Genomic DNA, 24060 nt, shown 5'->3' with positions numbered 1-24060 from the left:
AACGTCTGCCTGATGGCAGAAGAACAAACAGTTCATGGAGAGGGTGTGAGGGGTCTTTAATGGTGTACCATGCCTTCTGGAGGCATCGACTCTAAAAGAGGTCTTGGACAGAAGGTAAGGAGATGCCAATAACCTTCTCTGCTCCCCTTACCACCCTCTGCAAGGCTTTTTTGCCAGCAGCACTGCAGCTAGAGTACCAGGTTGTGATGCAAAAGGTCAGCACACTCTCAACCACACCTCTGTAGAATGTAGTTAAGATGTTAGTGGGGAGTGATGCTTGTTTAAGTTTTCTCAGAAAGTGCAATCCCTGCTGGGCCCATTTCACAATCCCAGTGGTGTTCCTGGACCAGGTGAGATTGTCCAAGATCTGCACCCCAAGGAACTTGATGTTTTCCACTCTCTCCAGTGTTGAGCCACTGATGCTGATGAGTGTGTGCTCAGGCTGAGACACTATGGCATGCTCCTGGCAGGCAGCTGGGGAAGTGGGCAACATTGGCAGCCTTGTCAATGATAGATGAGTGTGTGAACGTTATCCTTGCCATGGAGGATGATATATTCAACTGGTGTAACCAGTTGGATACCCAATTTGCTTGGTGGTGCGATATAAAGGGAGGGTTGCTATTCAGATTGGAGACCTGTAACCAGTGGGGTGTCACAGGGATCAGAGCTGGGTCCACTGTTGTTTTCTCTTTATTAATAAATTATAAGTTAATGTGCTTAGCAATGTTAATAAATTTGTGAATGACACCAAAATTGTTGATATAGTAGACAGTGAAGAAGATTTTCTTAAAATTACAAAGGAATATGGCAAATGAATGTGTGTCTGAGGAATAAACGCAGGGGACAAGATTTAGGTTTGTGGATTGTTGGGATCTCTTCTGAGGAAAGTATGACCTGTACAACGAGGACAGGTTACCTACCTTACGGGCAGGTTTGCTAGGGCTGATGGGAAGAGATTAACCTAGTTTGGCAAGGGGATGGGAGCCAGTGATAGATCAGAGGATGGAGCAGTTGATGTAAACGTAGATGAAATCTGTAAAGAGACTGTGAGGATAGATAGGCTTTGGATAGAGCAGGAATGCAGTCAGTTGGAAAGGTTAAAACGTGTCTAATGTGAGAACAATTTAAAGCACAGGTCAGTACAGGGTACTATGATGTTGTGGTCGTGACATAGACTTGGCTGTCACAAGGGCAGGAATGGCTGCTGGATGTATTGGTGTTTAGATATATTAAAAGAGGCAGGGAGGGATTTAAATGAGGTGGAGGAATGGCATTGCTAATGGATATTATCACAGCTGTAGAAAGGAAGGACATTGCGGAGAGACTGTCTACTCAGTCAGTGTGCGTGGAAGTCAGAGAAATAGGAAGGAAATATTCACTCTATTGGGCTTATTCTATAGATCTCCTCATTCCATCACCCCAATAGCAGCAGAGAGAAGCAGACAGAAGAACAGATGGAGGAGGACATTTTGGAGAGGTGCAAAAATAACTGGGCTGTTGTCGCGAAGATGTTACCAGGACTGGAGAGTCTGGTTACAGTACATGGAGAGACTGGATAGACTGGCATTTCTTTTTCCTCTGGAGTGTAGGAGGCTGAGGAGTGACCTTAAGGGGTATAAAATCATGAGCATAGATATTATGAATTATGATATTATTTATTGTGTATGGTTCTGGTCACCGAATTAATAGGAAAGAGGTCAACAAAATAGAGAGAGTACAGAGAAGATTTACTAGAATGTTACCTGGGTTTCAGCACCTAAGTTGCAGAGAAAGATTGAACAAGTTAGGTCTTTATTCTTTGGAGCATAGAAGGTTGAGGGGGAACAGATAGAGATATTTAAAGTTATGAGAGGGGATGGATGGTGTGGATAGGCTTTTTCCATTGAGAGTAGGGGAGATTCAAACAAGAGGACATGAGTTGAGAGTTAGGGGGCAAAAGTTTAGGGGTATCACGAGGGGGAATTTCTTTACTCAGAGAGTGGTGGCTGTGTGGGACGAGCTTCCAGTAGAAGTGGTAGAGGCAGGTTTGATATTGTCATTTAAAGTAAAATTGGATAGGTATATGGACAGGAAAGGAATGGAGGGTTATGGGCTGAGTGCAGGTCGGTGGGACTAGGTGAGAGTAAGCGTTCGGCATGAACCAGAAGTGTTGAGGTGCCTGTTTCCATGCTGTCATTGTTATATGGAATGGTAACAGTCTCTTTCCTAGGGTATGGCAGTCTAAATCTAAATGGTAAAGGTTTCAGGTAAAGGGTAAAGACTGAAAATGGACTTGGGACAACCTTTAAGAAGGTCTATGGAATTAGCTGACAAAAGATGCAACTTCAAAGGTGGATTAAAATTACAATGTTCAAAAGATAATTGAACAGGTATATGAATAGGAAAGGTATAAAGGGCAGATGCAAGCAAAAAGAACGAGCTGTGTTAGGGAACTTGATTGGTATGCAGAGAGTTGGGCTGAAGGGCCGTTATCACGCTGTAGAAACAATGAGTCCATTCAGCTTACTGAACTGACAAAGAGATTTTGGTTCCACAGTGTTTCATGAATGCTATTCTCCAGTGTCTGAGCAACACCAGGGAACTGCGGGAGTTCTGCATCCAGAAGGAATATCGGCTGGATGTAAATGGATTGGGAAAGAAACATTGTGAACTGATGGACGGTAAGAAGAATGTGAATGGGATGATGTACTGTACAGGGATATCAGACAAAATATATATACAGGGATACAGACATGTATATACAGGGAGAGACAGACACGGTGTGTATACAAGGAGATACAGACACGGTGTATATACAGGGAGATACAGGCACTGTGTGTATATAGGGGATTCAGACTGTGTATACAGGGTTTACAGACACAGCGTGTATATAGGGGATACAGACATACTGTATATAGGGGATACAGACACGGTGTATATACAGAGGATACAGACATACTGTTGTTACGAAATCCTGTAACTGGATCACTTACCAGCAAAGATAGAGAGGTCCGTTGAGGTTTGATGGTACTATTTTTAAAAGTCTTTATTTATGAAGGGGCACAAAAATAAGATTAATACAAACATTCAGATAATATACGTTGTCACTACTCAATCTAAAAGCGTGGGTCTAATAATAACCATCAATAAGAAACAGCTCGATCGTTTGTCTAGGGGATAATATACTGTCCGATGGAAATATAAAAGTCACTCAGTTCCTGCAGGCCTCAGCCTTTTGGAGGGGGGACCGCTGGGTTTTCACTTGTTGAAGAGAGAGAGAGAGATTGGTGAGAAAAGAAACTTGCCCAGGTCTTTATGAAGCGAATCCGTTGAGTCAGGGGAGCGGGCTTCCCCGTTGTTAGCTAAAAGCTGGTTTCCGTGGTTCCAGTCACCGATTCCAGCAACGGAATCGAACGCACGTGACTTCCTTCAAATGGCTTCCTGCTACTACGGGATCGTTAGCGTTTCTTCTGGTGCATCTCAAGGGGGTGTTCCCCCAGACCCTCTTTTCTACTTCCTCATGGGGTCTCAGATGTCAATCAGGTTGGGATGATGCAATCACTCTCTCTCAACCAGCTCACTTTGCCCAAGGGCTTGCACGTAGCATAGTCCCCAATCCACAAACGTGGTCTCCAGGAGACAATGGTCAATGTCGCATTATTTTGCATCGTAGTGGAACGAGGTATTCGGCACGTCTCTCTCTCCCATTTCCTGAGTCTCCTGAACGGACTCAATAGTGATCTTGCGATTCTCACAAAGGAGGGGGCTCCCCCCACCCCTTCGGCCCCTCAGAGCTGTGGTACATCATAACACCCCCTTTCTTCAAAGCGTTGGTGAAACGAAGTAGTACAGAGTCTTACAGGGTTTTAGAATCTAACACAATACAAAAGTTTTTTTGTTTTTTTTTACAGAGTAATACAGTTATACATTCAATTCAGTATCTAAACAGTTAACCATTACAGTGTCCCTTTCTTTAATATCTTAACATCGCGTACCGTACTAAAGTCTTGTAGCATCAGACTTCAATTTAATAACCACCTATATTTATTTCTTTCAGCAACAAAACTAAGGAGGTGTGATCTTAGTTTATGTGCATCTACAAAAGCTTATGCGAATACTAATCGTTTAGGGTTAATACTAATGCGAGTAAACTCCAAGGGGCTGTCTTTATTATTCACAGGCTTTGGCTCAATCCCGTACAACCTGCTTTGCTGTTTAAAATGGCATCCCCATTAACCGTCGCCTCTTTTCCGGTGAGTCCCCCCGTGGGGAACTTGGGTAATTTGGCATGGTAAACTCCCACCCGCCTCGTTCGTAGGGGTTATTTTATCAACACCATATCCCAAACTTAGACCATTTCCACCCAATTCTTTAATTTTACCCAGGTGGCTAGCCTTTTTTTCAGGACCCTTCAGGCAATTGGTTTTTAATTCGAACTCTTTGTTCAAGTAGCATTTCGAAGTTGGCCTCTTCACACCCCATCCTGGCATAACAATAGAGTGGGGGGCCCCGCTATCTCCTGGCTCACTCTGTAAGCGATCTGCCAGGTTTAAAATTTCTTCATTCGACTTGGGAACTACAGACTTTCCGTGTCCTTCAATAATAATCCTCATCTCCCCATTCTTAAATTCTGCGTTAACTTTGAACCCACCTTCGAGTACAAACACCTGGGAGCTCACACTTCCCACGGTTACCAAGGTTAACCCTTTTTCCACTGAACCAAGTCTATCTGACCCACAAGGACGGCTGCCCCGTTCCACTGAATCAAATACTTCAGACTTCTTCTGAGCTCCGTTACTAGGTTCAGTACCACGTGCATCCCCATCTTGGACACACTCAAATGGGACATTGGCCTCTTCCAGGCTTTCAATACCCATACCCTTTTTAAATTCTAAGTTCCCCCATTTCTCCCAGGTACTCTCTGGGCAACTCCCTTCCGGAGTAAACTCAACCCCGCGGGCTGAAACAACCTCATCTGCCAACCCAGCAGACTTCTTTGAGGTAAGGGCACCCTTTGCATCTAGGGCTGCCCTCATTTCATTATCAGGAACACCTTTAGAAGTTTCAACTTCCTCAAACAGTTCTGCCAAACCAGACAGATCATCCATGTCCAACTCTGGACCTCCTAACCGCTCGATCGGTTCTGCATCTTATTTTCTGCCTCTAGGACCTTTCTCCTCGCTAAAGGCAGATCTACCTCCGCTCCCTTCCCCTCTTTCACTTTACTACTCTTCGTTTTACCACCCTCTAAACCCTCGTGGTACAGGGTCGGTAGAAACATGGCCTGATTTAAACTGCTCTCGTTCTCAGCTGCCTTTCTCGACAGGCTGCAAGCAACTGTGCATGCGGGATAGATTTGGGAGTCTAGGGGTGGGGCCGCCGCACTCGCCGGTCGGCGGGTCGGCATCATGGCTGCCCAAACCTTACCTCCTGCTAAATCGTTACCGAGAAGGACGTCCGATTCAGTTCTCGGGAACTTGGATGGCACCCCTATTTCAATGGGTCCAGACACCAGCTCACAATCCATAATGACCTCATGTAAAGCCACCATTTCTATTCTTTTGCTGATCCCCTCTACCTTTACCATGCCCGTTTTTCGACCAAATTCTAGTACCTTACTGCTGATCAATGACAGCTCAGCCCCTTTGTCTCTCCAGATTCGTACGGGGACTGGTGTGTCTCCCTCCCTCACAGACACGGTTCCGTGTGACAGACAAGTCTCAGACCCTTCTCGTATTCTGTCTATCCGGGGCTCTGGTCGATTTACTGATTACCACGGCACACCCGATAGGGACTGCGGCTTTCCCTTTTCCTATCTCGTTCCTCAGAGCAAAGCATCGAGATGCAATATGCCCTCCCTTTCCACAATTAAAACAGGTCAAGCCCTGAAACCTCTGGCCGTCTTGCCTTTTCCCCTCAACCTTACTGCTAGATCCCGGTGGGACCTCTGCCTCACTCGTCGGACTTTCTCGATCGTTCCCACGGTCTCTCTGGGAACTTTTATTCGAGGAAAACTTTGTCTTGTGGGTTAGGGCATATTCATCCGCGAACCTAGCAAATTCTGAAATGGACTTATTCGACTTCTCATTCAAATACATCCGGATGTCCTCCGAAACACAACCTTTAAATTCCTCAATCAAAAGTAACTCCCTGAGACGCCCATAATCCTCGTCCACTTTTTCCGCGGTGCACCAACGGTCCAAGAGCACACCCTTCTCATAGGCAAACTCAGTATACGTCTGATTCCACCCTTTTCCCAAATTTCTGAACTTTTGTCTATATGCTTCAGCTACTAGCGCGTAACCCCGGAGAATGGCCGCCTTTACTTGGTCATATTTCTCTTCCACTTCCCCCTCCGTGGACAACGCCGCATATGCCCACTGGGCCTTCCCTCTTAACACACTTTGTAACAACGCCACCCACTGCTCTCTGGGCCACTTCTGATTCACTGCCATCTTTTCAAAAAGCAAGAAATAACAATCAACATCCGTCTCCTCGAACGGGGGTACTAACCTCAACACCCGACTAACATCAAACCGCTCCTCTCAGTCCGACCCCTGACTTTGTTGCTCTAGCCTTAACTTCTCCATCTCCAAGTCATGTTTCCTCTCCTTCTCCTTTTCGTCCTTCTCCTTCTCCTTCTCGGCCCTCTCCTTCTCCTTTTTGTCCTTCTCCTTCTCGGCCCTCTCCTTCTTGGCCCTCTCCTTCTTCTTAGCTGCTTCCAGCTCCTTTAGCTGAAGTTCATGCTCTCTTTTTTTCTCGGCCCTTTCCTTCTCTATTTCCAGCTGTTTTAACTTAATTTCATGTTCCCACCTTAATTTTTCCAACTCTAACTGAGCTGGTACTAGCTGGTACCTTTTCAGGGATATTTTCCAATACCTCAGCTGTAAACACATTCTTCCCAATATAATACTGAGTTATTGCCCTTCGCACCTCCTGCTTTTTCATTGACAACCTCACCCCTGCGAGGTTTAACTCCTTCGCCAATTTTCTTCAAGTCTGATTTGGAGGCCACCTCCAGCGCCTCCAGAGTCGGGTTTTCTATAAATTCACCCACGTCCATCTTTGCTGGTTTCCCGTATGGCTACTCGTGTAACCAGATCCAAGTTTTGGACCTACAAGCCCGATTCACTGGCCCTCCAATTTGGTGTCAAATCCTGAGACGAGAACCCCAACTGCTGAAATTCCGTAACTGGATCACTTACCAGCAAAGATAGAGAGGTCAGTTGAAGTCTGATGGTACTATTTTTAAAAGTCTCTATTTATGAAGGGGCACAAAAATAAGATTAATACAAACATTCAGATAATATACGTTGTCACTACTCAATCTAAAAGCGCGGGTCTAATAATAACCATCAATAAGAAACAGCTCGATCGTTTGTCTAGGGGATAATATACTGTCCGATGGAAATATAAAAGTCACTCAGTTCCTGCAGGCCTCAGCCTTTTGGAGGGGGGACGGCTGGGTTTTCACTTGTTGGAGAGAGAGAGAGAGAGAGAGATTGGTGAGAAAAGAAACTTGCCCAGGTCTTTATGAAGTGAATCCGTTGAGTCAGGGGTTGTTAGCTAAAAGCTGGTTTCCGTGGTTCCAGTCACCGATTCCAGCAACGGAATCGAACGCACGTGACTTCCTTCAAATGGCTTCCCGCTACTACAGGATCGTTAGCGTTTCTTCTGGTGCATCTCAAGGGGGTGTTCCCCCAGACCCTCTTTTCTACTTCCTCATGGGGTCTCAGATGTCAATCAGGTTGGGATGATGCAATCACTCTCTCTCAACCAGCCCACTTTGCCCAAGGGCTTGCACGTAGCATAGTCCCCAATCCACAAACGTGGTCTCCAGGAGACAATGGTCAATGTCGCATTATTTTGCATCGCGGTGGAACGAGGTATTCGGCACGTCTCTCTCTCCCATTTCCTGAGTCTCCTGAACGGACTCAATAGTGATCTTGCGATTCTCACAAAGGAGGGAGCTCCCCCCGCCCCTTCGGCCCCTCAGAGCTGTGGTACATTCATAAAACTGTATATACGGGATACAGACATGGTGTATATACAGGGGATACAGACACGGTGTGTGTACAGGGGATACAGACATGGTTTATATACACAGGGATATAGAGGCTATGTATATAGGGAGATACAGACACTGCATATTGCAGGGAACATTAATCTCTGTGTATATTACAGGCTACTTTCAGACCTCGTACAATATAGGGAGCATCTGTCCTTGTGGATTTTATGGGGAGCATAGGTCCCCGTGTATATTACAGGATATATGAGCCCCCCCAATTCAATATAGGGAGCATTGGTCTCCGTATGTATTGCAGGGAACAGTAGTAGTTCTTGATTTTGGAGAAAAATATTAAGCTAATGTTATTTTTTCTACTTTGCTCATGTGAAATTGTCTTGTTTTTCCATTTTGTCCTCTTTATATTTTCTTTCCCCCTCTTTCTCTCTCCCCCACCCTCCCTCACTCTCCCTCTTCCTCCACTACCTCTCCTTCCCTTTCCCTCCACTTTGTTTCCTTTTTCTTTTTCTCCCTGTTTGAATCTCCCTCTATCTCTCTCCCTCCCTGTTTTGCTTGTCTTCTGCTCCTCCCCTTTCTCCATTACCTCTTCTCTTGCCCCTTGTAGCCTTTGCTGATCTAATTGCTGCTCTTTGGGACCCCATAAGCTCAGGTTCTGTCAGTCCATTGCGCTTCCTCCAGACATTCCAGAGATTTGTTCCACACTTCATTGGATACAGGTGAGCTGTGGAGGCTTCCAACCCTGTCAATCACTGGTTACTCCATCTTCCTGCTGAACCTGTCTCTTTTTGGGCACCTCCCCCATCTCCTGGGACATTGATGTAGCAAAAATTATCGTTCATCCTTGGCTGCCCATGATAAGCTTATACCATGGTGTCTTATACCATTGCAGTCCTCTGTTATGTAGGGAGTTCCAGTAATTAGACAGTGATGATGAAGGAACTCACTCAACCTTTCCTTACTGGCCCCCTAGTGCATGTGGACCTCCTTAGACAGAGGAGCAACACTATGTCTGTGCTCCAGATGAGGTCCCACCAACACTCTTTCCGTTGCTATTGACCCTCTCCCACTGTTACACTCTCTCTTCCATAGTAAACCCCAACCAACAATGAGATGTGGGAATAATTTGCTGTTTCTACTGACCTCCTGTGTTCAGAATACGGGGACACCACTTTCCTCCACAACCAGCCTCTGTCCAGTGTTCTGCTTTTCAAGACTAAAGAGAATTGTTTGAACATTGCAGTTCAATTACAGGACTAATGACATAAGCTAAACTAACAATCCAATGTCCCAGTTCAGATCTAATTAGGGATTGATTGTAAACTGGCTGTGAATTCAAATTCAGTTAAAAAGTCAATCTTGATCAACAAAACCCCGCTCGATAGTGATAATGTAAGGAGACTGAGAGAGTTAGGGTAGGTTTATGTAAGAATATGTGTGTTTTAGTCTGTGCAGACTGTGACTGTAACATTGAACGCAAAATCTCCTTCTGATTTTCCATAAGGAAAAATATCTGCCTTGCTTATCTGTTCTGCTGCCAATGTGGTCAACCCTCTGAAACAACTGAGTTCCAAGAGATTATGGGATGGGCATCAGCAATGGTCCTTCTGGAGTCTGAGCCTTCTCTTTCCTGGTGCTGATCTGATCTTGAATCACGAATGAGTGAAGACTGCCTTTGCCACGTGGTACTCACTCTGCCCCTTCACTGACAGCCCACCCTCCTCATAACTCATTCCAGTCTTAGAACTGGAGAAGATGTTGTTGGTCCCATCATCAAGGAGATTCATTGTAAGTAGTGCAGTTGCGAGCACTAATAACTGGCACATTGCTAGTTAGAGCCCTCCCGCCTGAAAATGATCCTTTGATCCTCAACTTCTCCCCATCTCTAACCTTAGCCTCTCAAGTTATTATCTGTCATTTTCCACTCCTCTCCACTTACCCTCTCCAGTGGGATCCTGGTGTCCGCAAAATGGTGACCACAACTGTTCCCATTGTCTTAACTGGTGCAGGACACAGTTTGAGCATCTCCTCTCTTGATCATATACCCTGAACTTTGGCCTTTCAACCCTGTATTGAGCTGCCTTATTCCTTTCGGGATCCCTGGACAGAGACTCCACACCCCAATTTATTGTGCATTGCTGATGCTGTTTCACTTCCCATCACCACACACTCTGAACTTGCATTTGTCCCTCTTTGTCAATTGCCAGACCTTTGCCATCTCCATATTATCTACAGTTAGGGGCACAGTCCTGGAATGGGAGCTTTGGGAAAGAGGTGGAAAGGGATTCTCCAGAATTCTGCTCCCCCTGAAGATGTCCAGTCCTTTAGTCAGTTTGGTGGTTGGGGAGGGAGGGGTGATCTGAGGGGTCAGGCAGAAGGGTGAACTTGAGGCACAGGATTGTCCACGAGCTGATTGAGTGGGACTTTAGACTCAAAGGGGCTGAATGCCATTACTTTCCATCAAATCTGTTCTTGGGGACTTCAACATCTCAGGGTTTGGCACGAACAATGAACACTCCCTGCAGTGTAGCTAGTGTGGTAAGATAGCGAATGAGGTAGAAAATATGGGTACAGCACGATCCCAGCACCCATCATCATGACAGCATGTCAGATCTGGAGGGCCAGAGCAACCTTGACTGCTTCCTGTGTAACATTTTCAAGGGGAAGTGAATAGTCTTGTTCCCTTGAAAAGCTAACTGACTCCCTGACCCTATCTTTCCCCAATCTGCTTCTCTTTACCCCTCCTGCCCTTTCTCATTCTCTCTCTCCCCCACCCTCCACTCTACTCAACTTTCTTTATGCCCCTCCCTTCCTCCACTCCATTCTGCCCCACCCTCTCTCACAGCCAGCAGGATGCTCAGGAGTTCCTTCGCTTCCTCATGGACTGGCTCCACATGGAGATCAATCGGAAATCCCGCAAAGCTCCCAGCATTATGTCAGTGTCTGGGATACGGGGCTTCACTGGAAGTGTGGAGCGAATGCGGTGAGTGATCATGGCTGCCTCTGTCCCCCTCTCATGCTTGCCTCTCATCTTTTTCTCTGATTGTCATGTCTGTCTCTTGTACTCATCCCCATCTCCTTCACTCACTACTCTGCCTCTCTCTGTCTCCCCGTTCAGACTGTCTTTCTATGTGTGTCCCTCCCCTCCTCTATTTCTTCCGCAATCCCTCCCTCAGTCAGACTGTCTCTCTCCCTCTCCCACTAGCATTCCCTCTCTCTTTCATTCCAATTCTTTGAGTGCTTTAAAAGAGCTGAACCAGCAGTCTGAATTCGCGTGGAGCCATTTTCATTTCTGCACTTGTCCACTGGAGGGCCTGACAACAGCACAAGTGCAGTACAGGTTCCTGCTGAGTCCCATTACAAACAAGAGAAAATCTGCAGATGATGGAGATCTAAGCAACACACACAAATGCTGCAAGAACTCAGCAGACCAGTCGACATTTCAGCCCAAAAACCTTCATCAGGACTCCTGGTGAAGGGTCTCGGCTTGAACCATCGACTGTTTACTCTTTTCTATCGATGCTGCTGGCCCTACTGAATTCCAAGAGCATTTTGTGTGTGTTCCTACCGAGTCCTGAAAACTAAAGTGCCCTAGAACCAAACCTACTGATCCCAAGGTGGCAGTGTCCTGGAACAACACCTTCTGATACTGAGTCCCGAAGGCTACGGTGTCCTGGAACAACACCTTCTCCTACTGAATCCCAAGGCTGCAGTGTCCTGGAACAACACCTTCTCCTACTGAATCCCAAGGCTGCAGTGTCCTGGAACAACACCTTCTCCTACTGAATCCCGAGTCTGCAGTGTCTTGGAACAACACCTTCTCCTACTGAATCCCAAGGCTGCAGTGTCTTGGAACAACACCTCTCCTACCAGTCACGAAGGCTACAGTATCCTGAAACAACACCTCCTACTGAGTCCCAAGGCTGGTGCCCTGAAACAACATCTTACTCTACCGATCCCAAGGTTGCAGTGCCCTGAAACAACACCTTTTCCTATAGTATGAAGGCCGCAGTGACCTGAAAAAACACCTTCACATCTCACTTCAGCTGGAGACAATATCGTAGTTGAAAATACAGTGTTGACCACTTGTGTCCCTATTTGCAGTCCTCACACGGGAACAACACAGATGTGTGCTTGACGATCACTGGTAGATGCTAATATCCCATCTCAGGCCTGTCAGTCCCTGGGGATCGAGTGGTTCTGTGGTCCTATAGTGAGTTCAGTGTGGGACCCACAATCCCTCCCACAGACAGGTCAGGTGGTATGTGATGAGACAAGTGAGTGGGGAGCTTGTGAACTGGTAGCTCCCCCCCATTGCTCACACAGGACCACTGTGTATTCATGATCCACAGCTCCAGGTTTCAGATCCTCAATGTTCCCTCTGTACTTTCAGTGTCATTGGCTGGCGATTCCCCGGATCGCCAGCCAATGGGGTGGGGGGGGGGTATTGTTCTTCACAGAGCACATCTTCACGTTGTTCCTCCTATCTGCCCAATGATCTCTTCCCATGACAGAGCTGGGACAGAGTGTGTGTTACAGGAGCCTGGTGTTGGGCTTGTGAATGATGTGGTCTTTCCATTAGGCAGGGAGTAACTAAGGCCTCCATGCTGGGGATGTCAGTCTGGAAGAGGTCAATGACATTGGTCCTTCTTGTGGATTAGGAGAGGTTTGTGAGAACATGGTGGGATCTCACCCACTGTAGAGGACAGGGTTCACTACTGTTATCCTTCATCATGCGCAGTCTTCTGGTTCCTGGACATGCTTGGTTCAAGCTTGTGATTGTGAGTCACAGTGTCACACTCTCTGGTCTTTGACCCACTCAGTGAGAGATAGATAGTGCAGGTACAGGTTCTTTGGCCCATCAAGATCATGCTGGCAATCAGCCACCCATTTAACTCTCCATGAACCTATTTTATTCTCTACATATTCCCCACCACTCCTGCCAGATCCTACCAATGTATAAGGGGAAATTTACAGCAGACAATTAACCCACCAACTCACTCGTGGGAGGGAAGCCAGAACACTTGGTGTAAAACCCATGTGGTCACAGGGTGAGCAGGCTAACTCCACACAGACAGGACCTGAAGTCAGGATTGAACCCGAACTCGGAGCTAGCAGCTCTAGTAACTGGACAAGTATTGTAGACGTCGTGGTGATGTAACTGGTCCAGATGAGTTTCTGGTCAGTGATCATCCCAGAGTATTGATGGTCAGGTCAGGGCAATGGGAATGTCAGGGGAAGGAGATCAGGCTCTTTTATTGGAGATGGTCACTGCCTGGTACTTGTGTGTGTGAATTTGACCTGTCACTTCTCAGCCTGTGTCTGAATGTTGTCTGGGTCTTGCTGCATACAGGCATGGGCTGCTTCACCTACTGAGGTGGGAATGGGACTGAGTATTGAGTGCTGATCCATCTCCCACACCAGGACACTGGGACAATTGAGGTCACCATGTACCAGGAGAGAGTGACAACAAGTTTACGAAGATGTTACCAATACTGGAAAATTGGCATCTCAGAATGGGAGGAAGGTCAGTGATGAAAGGAACTAGGTGTAGTTCTGGGTCAGTGCAGTGTCTGAAATAGGGGGACATGGAGATTAAAGATCAGGACAGAGGAGCCCACCACACACTTCCATGAGTGCGATAGACAGTTCATCTATATGAACCAGAGGGACCACACCCACAGCTAGAGTTAGCAGTGCAAATTCAGGGTGTAGATATCGGGGATAGGGTATAGAGCATGTTGTCCAGTCACAGACCTCCACTCGCACACAGTTACTCCCCCAGCACTACACCATCTAGTGTCCTATTCTCTCCATTTTCACATAACTGCTTGGGAATGAATGCCACCCCCTGGCACAGGGTCTTGAGGGAACAGAGCCGCATTAATGGAGCTTGGGCTCCTCATCGTTCCCACTCCTACTGCTGTGGATGGAGCCAGCAAGCTTTCCATGCTATGAAATTCTCTACATGCGCTGTCCAGAGGACAGGGACGGAGAAGTCCCAGGTTGTCCTGGCGAATGCAGATCTGAGCTCAGCTAATGAAAGCACCAGAGACAAAATGTGCCTGCTCCTAGATAGGGTTGCTCAAGAGCTTTAAGAAAAGTATCTCACAGATCTGAAGACAACAATCCAGTCAGGATCGCACACACTTGCAGTGTACCTGAACATCCAGTAAAACAGCCCCCTCAGTTCCACTGGCAATTTATGATTCTACAGGCAGGAAGCCACTTCTACCAATGCTCAGCCATTGGAGAGTGTTGATAACAAGAGGGCTGTAACTGGTTATCAGTGGCATGCTGGCATGGTCCCTTTCTCTGTCTCACAATCTTTCTCCCTCTCATTCTTTCTTTTACTATTTTATCTCTTGCGCTTTTTCATTTTTACTGAATCATCTCTTCTTCCTGCATGCCCACCCACTCTCCCTCAGTACCTTTCTTTCACCCTCTGCCTCATCCGCTCTCCCCTTTCTTCTCCCTCCCTTCCACACAGCTCCATCGTTCCCTCCCCTCCCTCTGTCACTCTCTCCCCGTTAGTCTCTCACTCTGTGCTGCCTCTCAATATGATTCTTTCTCTCTGTAGGTTCACATCCCTTTTCTTCCCTTTGCCCTCATGTTCCCGATTCCCAGGACCTCTTACTGTTTCTAATTCTCCCACACCTTTTAACTCTCTCTACCGTTCTGTTCTTCAGCCTCACCCTCTCCCACTCTCACCTACGTTAATTTCTTCCTCAGTGATGATGAGAAATCAATCCACATGTGGAAGCGATACTTGGAGCGAGATGACAGCAAAATTGTAGGTAAGGAAATACTGACCTATTGTATGCTCTCACTACACCATCCCATCGCACTCTCACCTCAAACTCCCACTGCACCGTCCAGATGCAGCGTCCCATCACACTCTCACTACACCATCCCATCGCACTCTCACTACACTGTCCCATCACACTTCAAGTACACTGTCCCATCACTCTGTCACTGCACTGTCCCATCACTCTGTCACTGCACTGTCCCATCACTCTGTCACTGCACTGTCCCATCACTCTCTCACTGCACTGTCCCATCACTCTCTCACTGCACTGTCCCATCACTCTCTCACTGCACTGTCCCATCACACATTTCCACTACAACATCCCTTCACACACTTCCACTACACCGTCCCATCACACACTCCCTCTAAACCGTCCAATCACACACTCCCTCTACACCATCCCATCACACACTCCCTCTACACCGTCCAATCACACACTCCCTCTACACCATCCCATCACACACTCCCTCTACACTGTCCAATCACACACTCCCTCTACACTGTCCAATCACACACTCCCTCTACACTGTCCAATCACACACTCCCTCTACACTGTCCAATCACACACTCCCTCTACACTGTCTAATCACACACTCCCTCTACACTGTCCAATCACACACTCCCTCTACACTGTCCAATCACACACTCCCTCTACACTGTCCAATCACACACTCCCTCTACACCGTCCCATCACACACTCCCTCTACACAGTCCCATCACACTACATTGTCCAATCACACACTCCCTCTACACCATCCCATCACACACTCCCTCTACACCGTCCAATCACACACTCCCTCTACACCATCCCATCACACACTCCCTCTACACCGTCCAATCACACACTCCCTCTACACCATCCCATCACACACTCCCTCTACACCGTCCAATCACACACTCCCTCTACACCATCCCATCACACACTCCCTCTACACTGTCCAATCACACACTCCCTCTACACTGTCCAATCACACACTCCCTCTACACTGTCCAATCACACACTCCCTCTTCACTGTCCAATCACACATTCCCTCTTCACTGTCCAATCACACGCTCCCTCTTCACTGTCCAATCACACGCTCCCTCTACACTGTCCAATCACACACTCCCTCTACACTGTCCAATCACACACTCCCAGGGCACCAGTCAGACACAAGAGTGAAGCTCCTTGTTATTACATCTCTCCAGGGCATGGGTTAGACACAGTGCAAGACCTGGGAGCAGAATTAGGCCTCTTGGTTCATTGAGTTTGCTATGATAGTCTATCATGGCTGACTTATTATCCCTCTTAACCCCATCCTCCTGCCTTCTCCCTGTAATCTTAGATGCACTGATTAGTCAAGAACCTATCAGCCTCTGCCTTAAATATACCCAATGAATTGGCCTGGACAGTCTTCTGTGACAATGAATTCCACAGATTCAGCACCCTCTGGCTAAAGAACTTCCTCCTCATCTCTGTTCTAAATGGACTTCCCACAATTCTGAGCCTGTGCCCTCTGGTCCTGGACTCCACTCACCATAGGAAACTTCCTTTCCACATCCACTTTATCCAGACCATTCAGTATTCAATAGGTTGCAATGAAACCCCCTCCCATTCTTCTAAACTCCAGTAGGCACAGGCCTAGAGCCATCAATGGGCTCCTCATGTGTTCACCCTTTCATCCCTGGGATCATTCTCGTGAAGCTCCTCTAGACTCCTTCAAATGCCAGTGCATCTTCTCTTAGATAAGGGGCTCAAAGTACCTCACAATATTTCCAAGTGCAGTCTGACCTATGCCTTATAAAGTCTCCATGTTACCTCCTTGCTTTGGTGCTTAAGCCCTCTAAAATAAATGCCAACATATAATTTACCTTCCTGATCACTGACTCAACCTGGAAGTTAACCTTTAGGAAATCCTGCACTAGGTCTCCGAAGTCCATCTCTGATTTTTGAATTTTTTCTCTGTTTAGAAAATAGTCCATGCCTTTATTCTTCCTGCCAAAGTAGATGAACATTATATTCCATTTGCCTATTCTTTGCTCATTCCCTCAATCTGCCCAAGTCCTTCTGCAGGCACCCTGCTTCCTCAACACTACCTGCCCCAACACCTATCTTTGTATTGACCGCAAACTTGACCACAAAGCTATCAAATCCTTCATTCAATTCATTGACATACAACATGAAAAGAAATGGTCCCAATACCAAACCATGTGGCATACCACCAATCAATGGCAGCCAACCAGTCAAGGCACCCTTTATTCCCACTCTTCGCTTCCTGCCAGCCAGTCAATTTTCTATCCATGCTAGTACATTTCCTGTAATACCATGGGCTCTTGTTAGAAGCCTTATGTGTGGCACCTTGTCAAAGGCCTTCTGGAAATCCAAATAAACAACATCCACTGTCTCTCATTTGTTTATCCTGCTTACTATTAAAACAGATTTGTCAAGCAAGGTTTCGGAAATCATGCTGACTGGCTTATTTTACCATGTACCTCAAGTACCCCAAAGCTGCATCCTTAACATTGACTCCAACACATTCCCAACCTCTGAATTCAGGTGATTTTTTTCTATTTCCTGTTGTAATTTGTAGCCCACATCCTGGCTACCGTTTGGAGGCCAGTATATAACTCTCATCAGGGTCCTTTTACTCTTGCAGTATCCAACTCTACCCATGATTCTGTATTTTCCAATCCTATGTCACCTTTCTCAGGTTTTGAACCCTCTCCGTCTTCCTGCCTGTCCTTTTGATAAAATGTGTATTCTTGGATACCTGAAGTCCTGAAGAAAGGTCTCTGTCTGAAACAACTATCTATTCATTTCCATAGATGCTGCCTGACCACCTGAGTTCCTCCAGTATTTTGTGTATGCTGCTCAGATGTAAATTGTCCTTTTTGTACTGGTCATAACTTCCCCAGAAGAGATCCCAGTGATGCAGAAATCTGAACCCCTGCCCTGCGCCAATATTCAGCCATGCGTTCACCTGCAAAATCATCCTATTCTTACCGTCACTGGCGTGTGGCATAGGCAGCAGTCCGGAGATTGCCTGAGAGGTCTGCACAACTCCCTATATTCTCTCTTCAGGACTTCCTTCCTTTTCGTATCTATCTCAATAGTACCATTACATATCATGAGTTCTGGCTGTTCACACTCCCCTTAGACCTGATCTGACACATCCCTGGTCATCCGGGTGTCTCTTTCACATCCAGAGAATCTGCTTTCTGCTCCTCTAATTAAAAATTCCCCTATCACTCCTGCGCTCCTTTTCTCCCCATTTCCCTTTTGAACCACAGAGCTAGATTAAGTACCAGAATCCTGCGCCTCCTCATTCTCCTGTATGAGCTGAAGGTCATTGAGCTGCAGCTCCAGTTCCTTAACACAGTCTCGACAGAGCTGCAACTTGATGCACTTTGTGCAGATGTAGTTATCGGGGAGATTGGAGATCACCCAAATTTCCCATGTCACACAAGGAACATGCCACTACCTCTGGATCCATTTTCTGTACACTAGTTATGTACTAACAGACAAAAAAAAAGTTACTAAAAACTTTACACAAGGAAATCTGCAGATGCTGGAAAGTCAAGCAGCACACACAAAATGCTGGTGGAACGCAGCAGGCCAGGCAGCATCTATAGGAAGAAGTACAGTCGACGTTTCAGGCCATGACCCTTCGTCAGGACCAACTGAAAGAAGAGATAGTAAGAGATTTGAAAGGGGGTGGGGGAGATCTGAAATGATAGGAGAAGACAGGAGGGGGAGGGACAAAGCCAAGAGCTGAAAAGTTGATTGGCAAAAGGGATACAGAGCTGGAGAAGGGAAAAGATCTTGGGACAGGAGGCCAAGGGAGAACGAAAAGGGGAGGAGAGCACCAGAGCAGGCAAGGAGTGATTGTGAGAGGGGCAGAGAGAGAGAAAAGAAAAAGGGTGGAAATGAATGAATGAATAAATAAATAAATAAATAAATAAGGGATGGGGTAAGAAGGGGAGGGGGGCATTAATGGAAGTTAGAGATATCAATGTTAATGCCATCAGGTTGAAGGCTACCCAGACGGAATATAAGGTGTTGTTCCTCCAACCTGAGTGTGGCTTCATCTTGACAGTAGAGGAGGCCATGGATAGTCATCAGAATGGGAATGGGACGTGGAATTAAAATGTGGGGCCACTGGGAGATCCTGCTTTCTCTGGCAGACAGAGCATAGGCATTCAGCAAAATAGTCTCCCAGTCTGAGTCGGGTCTCACCAATATATAAAAGGCCACACCGGGAGCACCGGACACAGTATACCACACCAGCCGACTCACAGGTGAAGTGTCACCTCACCTGGAAGGACTGTCTGGGGCCCTGAATGGTGGTGAGGGAGGAAGTGTAAAGGCAGGTGTAGCACTTGTTCCACTTACAAGGATTAGTGCCGGGAGGGAGATTGGTGGGAAGGGATGGGAGGACAAATGGACAAGGGAGTCGCGTAGGGAGGGGGAAATATGTGCTTGGTGGTGGGATTCAATGGGATCTTTCCTCCGTTGTCAATGTCAAGATGAAGCCATTCATTCATTCACTTATTATTTCCCCCCTTTTTTTCCTTTTCTCTCTCTGCCCCTTTCACAGTCATTCTTTGCCTGCTCTCCATCTCTCTCTGTTGCTCCCCTCCCCCTTTCTTTCTCCCTAGGCCTGCCATTCTTCCTTCTCCAGCTTTTGCCAATCAATTTTCCAGCTCTTAGCTTCATCCCTCCCTCTCCTGTCTTCCTATCATTTTGGATATCATGCTCCCCTCCCACATTCAAATCTTTTAGTATCTCTTCTTTCAGTTAGTCCTGATGAAGGGTCTTGGCCCAAAACTGTACTTCTTCCAATAGATGCTGCCTGGCCTGCTGTGTTCCACCAACATTTTGTGTGTGTTACTAAAAACTTTCTTATTTAATATTTAGAATTTCCACCTGTGCTTGTCCAAGCCTGTTGAGCTAAAGTCAGACCACTCTAGCATTGGCATACTCCTACAGTGCCCACTCTGCTTGCACCTCTGTTCTTGTTAATGACCCCATGCTGATTTCAGCCTGCCAAAAGAAAGCTGAAAGCTCCTGAACTCTTTAAACCTCATACTGTGCCACCAATGAATGACTTCTTGCATAGATTTCAGCCTGCTGAAAGCAAAATGTGAATTTCCTTCCCCACTGTCAGTTCTGAGGTGAGTACAGAGAGTAACAATGCTTCCACCTCTTCCCCAGATCTCTTTGTGGGGCAGTTGAACAGCACCCTGAGGTGTACATCATGTGGCTATCAATCTAGCACCTTCGAGGTGTTTTGTGATCTTTCACTGCCCATTCCTAAGGTATGTCTCTCTTCTCTCCCTGTTCTTCCATGTGGGGGGAAGGGGGTGAGGGCTGGGTTCCAGGAAGGGTGGGGGTGAGTTCAGTGAAGGGATAGGGGAGAGGATCAGGGCTTGATGAATGGAGTGAGGAGGGCTCCAAGGGAAGAGAGTTCGGCGGGGGTGCTCTAGGGGCAATGGGGAGCCTCAGGAAGGGGGTGTGTCTCTAGGAGAAGAGAGGGCGGCTCCAGCGGAGGGACGGAGGTGCCCCAGTAGGGAGAGGAGTGTTGCTCTGGTGGAGGGGGTTTTGAGCCCTGGGTAGGGAAGGGGTCTTCAGGAAGGGTGGAAGGTAGGCTCCATTGGAGAAGGATGAGGCTTAAGGTAATTTAAAAGGCAAATAGGGGGTCTTCGATGCAATGGGAGGAGGCCTCCAGGAGAAGTGTAGGGAGCTCTAGTCTACCAGAAGCTGGACAGGGGAGAGCATTGCCTGGGTCCAGTCACTCAATTCCAGTTCCCTCTTGGCCTAACAGAGGATGTCGATCTCAGGTCGGGTGCCGCTGGACGAGTGCCTCAGCCTCTTCACTGCAGAAGAGGAACTCGATACGGAGAATGCTCCGGTAAGCACACGGAGAGCACTGCCTGCCGTCCTGGGGTTCACGTGAGTGCATCCCACTGTGGGCTTCTAGTGCCTTACGGTATTCCCTCACTAACCAGAACTGACTGAGAGAAGGGCAGGCTCAGATGCTCAGGTTCCAGGGTTTCAGTGTTGTAGAAGAGATAAATAGGACGTAAGAGAGGGAGAGGCATTACAAGTCAGAGACAATATTACAGCTGCACTCAGAGGGCTCAGACAACTGAGTGTGTATGGGTCAAACTTAAAAATAGGAAAGTTACAATCACTGTGATTGGATTATACTACAGCCCCCCCCCCCCCCCACACACCCAGTAGCCGCTGAGACATTAAGGGAAATATGCAGTCCTGTCAAAAGTGTTAGGAGAAGTGTGGGACAGGTGGCAGTGAAGAAGTGCCAACGACATATCAGAATCAGGTTTATCATCATTCACATATGTCATGAAACTTGCTTTCTTTTTGTGGCAGCATTACAGTGCAGTACATAAAAATTACTACAGTACCCTACAAATGTTTTCAAAACCCTGGCTATATATATGTGCCTGCGAGTTTTTCACAGTACTGTACCAAGGCAGATTAATGAAAGGAGCAAAGACAACAGGGTTATTCCTGTGGATGACTTTAATTTCCCCAGCATAGACTGGAAACTGCTTAGGGCAGAATGTTTAGATGGGTTAAAGTGTGTTAGGTGTATCCACGATATGGTTCTTAAAGCAGTCTGTGGTCAGTGCAGCTAGAAGATAGGCTAGATCTTGGATTGGGGAATGAGCTTGGCTGGATGACTTGTTATGCATTTTGGGTGTAACTGAGGAGTAAGAAAGGTATGACCATGTTAATGGGACTATAGTACAAACCACCCAACAGTCTATTGGATTTAGGGAAACAAATTTGAAGAGAGATTGGAGATGGTTGCAAGAAGCATATGGTTGTTATAGTAGTTGATTTTACTTTCCAATATTGCCTGGGACTCCCATTCTAAAGGGACCAGATGGAATAGAGTTTATCAAATATGGTCAGGAAAGTTTCCTTAATGTAGAACTCCCAACAAGAGAGTGTGTGATACGATCTGCTATTGGGGAATGAGACTGGGCAGGTGACAGAAGTTTGTGTAACACTTTGTCAACACAAAGTGGAACACTTTGTATGTAGTGATCACAATGCCATCAGTTTCAAAGTAAATATGGAAAATGATCAGTCTGATCTGCGGAATGAGATTCTAAATTGGGGAAAGGCCAATTTTGATGGTATGAGAAAGGATCTGGCAAATGTGGGTTGGGACAGGCTGTTTTCTGGCAAAGGTATAATTGGTAAGTGGGAGTCCTTCAAAAGTGAAATTTTGAGAGTACAAAGCTTGTATGTGACTGTTAGAATGAAAAGTAGAGATAACAGGTTTAGGAAACCTTGATATTCAAGAGATATTGAGGCCCTGGTTAAGAAAAAGAAGGAGATACATAGCAGGTATAGGCAGATAAGAACAAATGAGATGCTTATGGAGTATAAGAAATGTAGGAGGACACTTAAGAAAGAAATCAAGAAGGCTGAAAGAAAGCATGAGATTACCTGAGCAGATAAACTGAAGGAGAATTCTAAGAGATTCTGCAGATATGTTAAGAGAAAAGGGATTGCAAAATTAGTTCTCTGGAAGATCAGAATGTTAATCTAACCAGAGTCAGTAGAAATGGGGGAGATTTTAAAAGACTTTTTTGCATCTGTATTTACTGAGGAGAAGGACACAGTCTATAGAAAGTGAAATAAAACAGCATCGACTTCATTGACCCTGGATAGGAGGAGGTGTTTGCTATCTTGCTGTAAATTACGATGGATAAATCCTCAGGCCCTGACAAGGTGTTCCCTTGGACCCTGTGAGAGGCAAGTGCAGAAATTGCAGGGTCACTAACAGAGATATTTAAATTGTCCTTAGCAACAGGTGAGGTACCAGAGGATTGCAGGATAGCTAATGTTGTTCCACAGTTTTAAAAAGGTTCTAAGAATAAACAAAGAAAATTATAGACTGGTGAGCCTGACATTAGTTGTGGGAAAAGTATTGGAAGGTATTCGAAGGGACTGAGTACAGACAGACATACTTTATTGATCCTGAGGGAAATTGGGTTTCGTTACAGTCGCACCAACCAAGAATAGTGTAGAAATGTAGCAATATAAAACCATAAATAATAATAAGTAAATTATGTCAAGTGGAAATAAGTCCAGGACCAGTCTACTGGCTCAGGGTGTCTGACACTCCGAGGGAGGAGTTGTAAAGTTTGATGGCCACAGGCAGGAATGACTTCCTATGACGCTCAGTGTTACATCTCGGTGGAATGAGTCTCTGAGTATATGAGTATTTAGACAGACATTGACTGATTGTCCTGCCTATTCAATCTTAAAGCGTTTTTCAAGGAAGTTACCAGGAAAGTAGATGAAGGCAAGGCAGTGGATGTTGTCTACATGAACTTTAACAAAGCATTTAACAAGTTCCTGCATGGGAGCTTGGTCAAGAAGGTTCAGTCATTTGGTGTTCAAGATGAGGTAGCAAATTGGATTAGACTTTGGCTTTGTAGAGAGTGGTAGTAGAGGGTTGCCTCTCTGACTGGCGGCCTGTGCCACCGGGATCGTTTGTCATCTATGTCAATGATCTGGATGTTAATGTGGTTAACTGGATCAGCAAATTTGTGATTGAGCATGTAGTGGACAGTAATAGAGAATGTCAGAGCTTGCAGTGGGATCTGGACCGTCTGGAAAAATGGATTGAAAAATGACAGATGGAATTTTAATGCAGGCAAATGCAAGGTGTTGTACTTCAGTAGGACCAACCAGGGTAGGTCTTACACAGTGAGCGGTAGACCACTGAGGAGTGCTGTACAACAAAGGGATCTGGGAATACAGGTCCATAATTCATTGACTGTGGCGTCACAAGTAGATAGGGCCGTAAAGAAGGCTTTTGGCACATTGGCCTTCATATATCAAAATACTGAGTACAGGAAATGGGATGTTATGTTGAAGTTGTATAAGACATTGGTGAGGCCTAATTTGAAGTGCTTATGCAGTTTTGGTCACCTATGTATAGGAAAGATTTAAATAAGATTGAAAGGCTACAGGAAAAAATTACAAGGAGTTGCAGGGACTGGAGAAACTGAGTTATAAGGAAGGATTGAAAGGGTTAAGACTTTATTCCTTGGAATATAGAAGATTGAGGGGAAATTTGAAAGAGAAATATAAAATTATGAGGGGTAAATGCAAGTAGGCTTTTTTCACTGAGGTTGGGTGGGACTACAACCAGAGGTCATGAGTTAAGGGTAAAATGTGTAAAGTTTAAAGGGAACATAAGAGGAAGCTTCTTCCCTTAGA

The 24060-nt window shown here is 46.2% G+C and overlaps 1 protein-coding gene across 1 annotated transcript in view; it reads left to right on the top strand.

Annotated features, from left to right (window-relative positions):
* Window positions 1-24060, top strand: part of LOC132380919 (ubiquitin carboxyl-terminal hydrolase 2-like) — a 60389-nt gene that overhangs the window by 14330 nt on the left and 21999 nt on the right. Inside the window, exons 4-9 of the mRNA XM_059949864.1 lie at window positions 2537-2660; window positions 8610-8721; window positions 10848-10985; window positions 14735-14799; window positions 20005-20108; window positions 20615-20701. Of these exons, the coding sequence (XP_059805847.1) occupies window positions 2537-2660; window positions 8610-8721; window positions 10848-10985; window positions 14735-14799; window positions 20005-20108; window positions 20615-20701 (630 nt within the window). The remainder of the gene's footprint in view (window positions 1-2536; window positions 2661-8609; window positions 8722-10847; window positions 10986-14734; window positions 14800-20004; window positions 20109-20614; window positions 20702-24060) is intronic.

Source organism: Hypanus sabinus, chromosome 25 (genome assembly GCF_030144855.1).
Source record: "Hypanus sabinus isolate sHypSab1 chromosome 25, sHypSab1.hap1, whole genome shotgun sequence".
Lineage (NCBI taxonomy): Eukaryota > Metazoa > Chordata > Chondrichthyes > Myliobatiformes > Dasyatidae > Hypanus > Hypanus sabinus.
The sequence above is the reverse complement of the archived record's forward strand: the minus strand, read 5'-3'. Positions and strand labels throughout refer to the sequence as shown.